The 7,301-nt window shown below is 40.1% G+C and overlaps 1 protein-coding gene across 14 annotated transcripts in view; it reads left to right on the top strand.

Moving 5' to 3' along the window:
• The window catches only part of PRRC2C (proline rich coiled-coil 2C), a 116,568-nt gene that overhangs the window by 17,559 nt on the left and 91,708 nt on the right, over positions 1 to 7,301 (top strand). For 12 of the 14 annotated variants that reach the window (XM_012802674.2, XM_012802676.2, XM_023510737.1 and 9 more), the window contains one exon: positions 6,418 to 6,583. In XM_012802674.2, the coding sequence (XP_012658128.2) occupies positions 6,472 to 6,583 (112 nt within the window). In that variant the 5' untranslated portion in view covers positions 6,418 to 6,471. Of the gene's footprint in view, positions 1 to 6,417; positions 6,584 to 7,301 lie in introns of those variants that run through there. The other 2 variants (XM_012802680.1, XM_023510740.1) reach the window with 1 other exon arrangement.

The following is a 7,301-nucleotide window of genomic DNA, read 5'->3' as shown; positions in this document are numbered from 1 at the left end:
GGCTCCTTGTTTGTTCCAGACAGTTTAGCTCCTGAGCTAATTGTCCTTGCCTAGAAGCAAGGGAGGGAACCAGTCTCCTTCTGATACCTTGCCCAGGAGGGGAGTAGGGAGTTTACATTAGCCTTTTCATTTCCAAATGAAGTTACAATAACCTCTTCATTCCCAAATGGAGTTACATTAACCTTTTCAGCAGCTGAAAACTGTATATTCCCTTCCCATTCTCCCTCTGTTCCCTAGATTGTCGTGCATTCTTTCCAAAAATCAGGACTTTTTTAAAACGCTGCGGGACAACTTGTTAAAAATTGGGACTGGCCCGCCGAAAGCAGGACGTCTGGTCACCTTAGTAAATAGCTTATTTAGTCATGTGCAGTGCAATCTCTGTTGTGTATATTTTTGAGACAGAGTCTCACTCTATGCCCTGGGTAGAATCTGTGTCATCACAGCTCACAGCAACCTCAAACTCTTAGGCTCAAGCGACCCTCTTGCCTCAGCCTATCTAGTAGCTGGGACTACAGTAGCCCATCACAACGTCTGGCTAGTTTTACCTTTTTTTGTTACAGACAGGGTCTTGTTCTCGTTCAGGCTGGTCTTGAACTCCTGACCATGGCAATCCATTGGTTTCAGCCTCCCAGGGTGCTAGTATTACAGATGTGAGCTGTCATGCCTGGTCTTTATGTATATTCTTTTTTTTTTAATTACTATTATTTTATTTATTTTTTATATTCCTTTTTTTAAAAACAAATACTTGAACTGGATGGTGAAGGAGTGCCTGTAATTCCAGCTACTTGGGAGGCTGAAGCAGGAGGATCATGTGAACCCAGGAGTTCCAGGCAACACAGTAAGACCTGTATCTCAAAAAAAATGAAAAAATAAAAGTGTAAAAACAATCTTAGTTCGTGAGCCATACAAAAGGAGTTACCAAGGTTTGGGCAGTGGTATGTGTTCTTGGTCAAAGAATGACTGGACCCACCAAAAGCATAGCAAGCATGGAATAAAGTTTATTGAGGAAGGAAAAGTTTATAGAGCAAGATATGTTCATCTTAGATGACAAATAGGCCGCCTTGTCTAGACCAAAAAGGTCTGGTACTGGTCTGGGGTTCTGTTTCATACTGTCTGGATCGGGCCCTCTTTGTGGTTCAGACATCTCCTTGGAACCACTTTGATTGAGTTAATGACTTGGTAAGTAGCCTTGGGTTACTCCAGGTGACTTTCCGAATCCTTTTGTGCCTGGACTGCCTGGCCACACCTCCTTCCCCCAGGTATGGAAGGTGCTAGTGATACGATTACGGTGGGGCAGCACCAAGTTGGGGATTGCCCCCACAGGAGAGGAGTGGTCTCCTAGTAGGCCCTATTTTGTCATGCTTTGATTATTAGGTCTTTTTTTTTTTTTTTGGCTGGGGCTGGGTTTGAACCCGCCACCTCCAGCATATGGGACAGGTGCCCTACTCCTTTGAGCCACAGGTGCCATCCGATTATTAGGTCTTTAGTTCATTATAAACACCATGGGAAATAATTTTCTCTGTTAAATGATAGTTGCACCTGTGAAACTCCCTGGGCCAGTCACTTTTGCAGGGTAGAAAGCTTTGTGATGAATTTTATTTTTCTTTTGTTGTTTTTACCTATTTATTTTCAGCCACAGTTGGTAACTTGTATTTTCTTTAACCCTTATTTTCAAACCTTCGCTTTATGTATATCTTTTATAGTTTTAATTTGTTTTAATTAGGGTGATTGGGCTGGGTTTTTTATTTTCCAAAAGAGCTAGTTCTTGAATTTATCCACTTTATCACATTTACTAATTTTTTATTTTATTTATTTATTTATTTATTTTTTGAGACAGAGCCTCAAGCTGTTGGCATGGGTAGAGTGCTGTGGCATCACAGCTCACAGCAACCTCCAACTCCTGAGCTTAAGCGATTCTCCTGCCTCCGCTTCCCAAGTAGCTGGGACTGTAGGTGCCACAACGCCTGGGTATTTTTTGGTTACAGTTGTCATTGTTTGGTGGGCCTAGGCTGGGTTCAAACCCACCAGCTCTGGTGTATGTGGCTGTTGCCTTAGCTGCTTCAGCCACAGGCACCAAGCCATTTTCTAATTTTTTTTTTTTTAGAGACAGAGTCTCACTTTGTCACGCTTGGTAGACTACATGGCATCACAGCTCACAGCAGCCTCCAGCTCTTGGGCTTAGGCCATTCTCTTGCCTCAGTCTCCGCAGTAGCTGGGACTACAGGCATCTACCACAATACTTGGCTATTTTTTTGTTGCAGTTTGGCTGGGGCCAGGTTTGAACCCACCACGCTTGGTATATGGGGCTGGTGCCCTACTCACTGGGCCACAGGCATCGCCCCACTTTCTAATTTCTTAATTTCTGGTTTTTCTTTTCTCCTTTCATTGAGTCAGTTTTTAAACTTAGTGTTTTGTCTGGTAACGAAAAATTTTAAGGTAGTATTTTCTGAGCCAGGCATGGTGGCTCATGCCTGTAATCCTAGCACTTTGGGAGGCTGAGGTGGGTGGACTGCTTGAGTTTAGGAATTTGTGACCCACCTTGAGTAAGAGGCAGACCCTGCCTGTACTAAAAATGGGGGAAAAAAACTAGCCAGGTGCTGTGGCAGGTGCCTTGTAGTCCCAGCTTCTTGGGAGGATGAGGCAAACTCTTGGGATCTCTTGAGCCCAAGAGTTTGAGGTTCTGTGAGCTATGATAATGCCATGGTCACTCAACCCAGGGTGACAGAGTGAGACACTGGCTCAAAAAAACAAAAAAAAGTATTACTTTCCCCCTGGATTATGTGATTATATACACTATGGTTTGATATGAAATATTTTCTGGGTTAAATTTTTATAATTTCAATTTTGAGTTCTTTTATCCGAGAGAAGTTTCTTTTTAATTTCAAATTGATTCTCCTTTTCATTTCTGGTTTTGTGAGTGGTTAGCTTCATAGCCAGAGAATCTTAAACTGCCTTCTCATCAATTCCAGAAACAAAAAACACACTGTTCGTTGATTTCTTAGGCTCTCTAAGATACATTTTTCCTTCCTTAGTGTTAACTCTTACTATTACATTATTCTCCGTTATCCCTTGTCAGGGCTGTTGTTTTCTCTAGTTTCATATCTTGTCAGACCGTTTCCCTTCTGCTGCCACATCCATTTTCCACCTATACTAATAGAGCATTTTCAGTTCATCTCTAATACCTTGATAACTCTTCTTCTCTGCTATAGTTTGTCCTAATAGATTTGTATGTCGCCCTCGGTAGAATGCTGTAGTGTCACAGCTGACAGCAACCTGAAACTTTTGGGCTTAAGTGATTCTCCTGCCTCAGCCTTCCAAGCAACTGGGACTACAGGCCCCTACCAGAATACCCAGCTATTTTTCAGTTGTAGTTGTCATTGTTGTTTGGCAGGCCTGAACCCACCAGCTCCAGGGTATATGGCTGGCACCCTAGCCACTGAGCTACAGATGCCCAGCCTGTATGGTTAACTCTTACCAAAAGATTTATGAGTTCTTGGTCTTTTTTTATAAGCAATTTTTATTGAGATATTATTGGCAAACAGTAAAGTACACACAAATATGCTGTTTGATGTTCTGACATGTACATAACCTGAAACCCTTATAATAATCATGATAATGAATATATACATTGTCAAGAAAAATTTTGCTGTACCCTTTTGTAGTCTCCCTCCATGAGCTCTTTTTTTTTTTTTTTTTTTTTTTTTTTTTTGCTGTTTTTGGCTGGGGCTGGGTTTGAGCCCACCACCTCTGGTATATGGGGCCGGCGCCCTACTCCTTGAGCCACAGGCACCACCCCCTTGAGCTCATTTTTGTCTCTAGGCAACCTCTGACTCGCTTCCTATACTAAAATAGAAACAAGAGTCTCACTGTTTTACCCTGGGTAGAGAGAGTGCTGTGGTATCACAGCTAACAGCAACCTCCAACTCATGGGCTTAGGCGATTCTCCTGCCTCAGCCTCCCAAGTAGCTGGGACTATAGGTGCCCACCAGAATGCCTGGCCATTTTTTGGTTGAAGTTTGGCCAGGACCAGGTTTGAACCTGCCACTCTTGGTATATGGGGCCGGTGCCCTACCCACTGAGCCATAGGTGCCACCCTGCTTGTTTTTTAGGAAAAGTTTCAGGTATAGTGCTGTGGCATCAGCTTAGCTCACAGCAACCTCAGACTCCCAGGTTCAAGAGATCCTCCTGCCTCAGCCTCCTGAGCAACTGGGACTACAGGTACCCACCACAATGCTCGGCTATTCTTTTTCTTTTTTTAGAGATGGTTTTTAGTTTTTTGTTTTTTTGAGACAGAGTCTCAAGCTGTCACCCTGGGTAGAGTGCTGTAGTGCCATAGCTCACAACAACCTCCAACTTTTGGGGGGTAAGTTATCCTCTTGCCTCAGTTTCTTTTTTATCTTCTTTTCCATTTTTAGTAGAGACGGCGTTTCACTTTTGCTCAGGCTGGTCTCGAACTCTTGAGCTCAAACTATCCACCCACCTTGGCCTCTCAAAAGTGCTAGGATTATAGGCATGAGCTTTGCTCTTGCTCAGGTGGGTCTTGAACTCCTGAGCTCAAACAATCCACCATCTTGGCCTCCCAGAGTGTTGGCATTACAGGCATGAGCCACTGCGCCCGGCCCATATTGATAAATTTTAAATCTCTAGGTGGTTTTAATGTGCATCAGGTTTTGAGAATCACTGCTTATAAAGTGTAAGATAAGTCAGTAGGTCTTAAATTTTTAAGTCTCAGAATCAACCTGGAGGCCTTGCTAAGCTGAGTACTTGGCCCCACCCTCAGAATTTGATTCACTAGGTCTGGGGTGGGGCCTGATAATTTGCGTTTCTAACAAGTTTCCAAAAGATGCTCAGGACCCCTGTAGTAATGGGTGGAGGAAGGAAAGCATGAGTGTAGATACTTGTGGGCTTGTAGATTTGTTACTAGTGCTTTTCTCTTGATGTTGCTTTCTTGAAGTGATGTATAAAAAAGGTCTCTACAAAGAGTGTTGCTTGAATAGTAGTAATGTTAAGAGTCTAAGATTTGAGGATTCTTAGGTATGAAATAACTTGAGAGCAAATTGGGTTTTTTTTTTTTTAATAAATTAGTTCCCTTTTTTTACCTGATGAAAGATCTCTTTGAATTTTCATTTTGTCATTTAGTGAATATTTACTGTCCCTCTTTTGTAACTGTAGATGAATATTGTTCTTTGTCCATGATACTGGCAAAAGTTTGCCAGCAGGATTTTGGGAGTACATCTCTTTTCATACTCTCTTCATTATTAGCACTTCTGGGATGTAATTAGTTTAGTTGTATACAGTCTTCTACTTGCATAGTTCTTTTGGTTGCAGGTGAGTCCATTTCATTTTGTCTCAAAGAAAAGTGGTTTATTATAAATGTATACAGTCTTTGGAAAGCTAAGTGGTTAAACCACACTGTTACAAGAAGAAGGCAGCACAGTGTAATGGATTAAGCCTTCATTTTGAATCAAGTCTAGTTTAATCTTTCTTCAGGGATACTAAGTACAGAAGAGATATATGTATATATATCCCTTAGGTTAATGTGTGTGTGTATACAAGTACACATATACATAAATACATGTATACACACCCAAAAAACCTCATTAAATTGAAGGGAAATAGTTTGAGAGAGATAGTTTGTGTCTTTTTCTCCTATTTATCAAGACTAGCTTTAATTAGGGTGTATCTTGAAGATTAGGGTATATTACCTCCAAATCTGAAGATTCTCTTTGTTTATATATGAATGTTTATTACTATACTAATTATTTCTTAACATCTCATATACAATAGAGCTTTATGTTTTGGACAAAATGCGTACCATTTCTTGAACACTTAGTCCTTAGCCATGTAATAGGTTATTTTTATGTATCTGGTGTTTATGAGGAAGTGTTCTACCCTTTACAGAGCAAATAGAATGTTCTTTCTATTCTGAACTGTTAAATTTAATAACTGAATAAAGTTTTGATAGTTGCATACTGCCAGAAGTCAGACATGCCGTTTATAGGGGAATGATGTTGTCCTCAGATCATTTGTCAGTCATTTCACGTCTATTAAATTAAATAACATGTCTTTATTAAATAGATGGTCTCCATAACTTTCCTATTAAAATATTTGAAGTGTTCATCCCAACATGGATTATAACCTTTATTCTCTATATTATAGTTAAGCAGTTATAAACCACAAGTAATATTTGTCAAGTGCATGTACCAATAATTTCTTATGATTTTGTTGTGTATTAGTTATTGGAATTTGACAGTGTTAGAGAAGTCTATGAAATTACTGTTCTGAGTTATTGAAGATTGATTTCTTATTTCTCAGTATCTTTTCAGAATTTCTGTGAGCATTTGAATTTATTGTGTTATTGGTCAGCTAATAAAGTCTGAAATTTTCCTTCTTATTTTTCTTATGTGCATCTTCAAGACTGGTTTTAAGGGGTGTGGCAGGAGGTTTTGGACTCGATGAGTTTCCACCGAAATGTCGGAGAAGTCAGGCCAGAGCACAAAAGCAAAGGATGGGAAAAAGTATGCAACACTCAGTTTATTTAATACTTACAAGGGTAAATCATTAGAAACTCAGAAAACAACAGGTGAGTAAAATTATATGACATTTATGTTTTTCCGTGGTTTTGTTTAAGGAGCTAGGAAAAATCCAAGTTAATGTAACTCTTCTTAACGTTTGTCTTTCCTTTTCCTTTTTCTTTTTCTTTTCTTTTTTTTTTTTTTTTTTTTTTTTTTTTTTTTTTTTTTTTTTTTTTTTTTTTTTTTTTTTTTGAGACAGAGTCTCATTATGTTGCCCTGGGTAGAGTGCTGTGGTGTCACAGCTCACAGCAACCTCAAGGTTTTAGGCTTAAGCAATTCTCTTGCCTCAGCCTCCCAAGTAGCTGGGACCACAGACACCTGCCACAACGCCCAGCTATTTGTCATTGTTGCTTGGCAGGCCTGGGCTGGGTTCGAACCCACTCCGGTGTTGTGTGGCTGGTGCCCTAGCCGCTAAGCTACAGGCACCAAGCCACATTTATCTTTTTATGTGTACACATGTTTGGGTGGGAGTATGAATTAAATATCTTACATTGAAAATTTAGGGCCATGTGTGGTGGCTTATCCCTTTAATCCTAGCTACGTGCCTAAGGTGAGAGGAATCACTTGAGCCCCTGGGAATTCAGACTAACCTGAGCAACAGAGTTAGAACTCATCTCTTAAAAAAGAAAGAAAAGAAAAAGAGAACTTAGATTTTCATAGAGCCCTTTAAAAATATTTTTCTTTTTCCCCATTTGTTGTCAACAGAAAATAAGTAGCAGTACATAT

The sequence above is a fragment of the Otolemur garnettii genome, unplaced genomic scaffold (genome assembly GCF_000181295.1).
Source record: "Otolemur garnettii isolate 467f Iridium unplaced genomic scaffold, OtoGar3 scaffold00016, whole genome shotgun sequence".
In the NCBI taxonomy this organism is placed as follows: Eukaryota; Metazoa; Chordata; class Mammalia; order Primates; family Galagidae; genus Otolemur; species Otolemur garnettii.
Note: the sequence above shows the minus strand (reverse complement) of the source record. Positions and strands in the feature narration are given on the sequence as shown.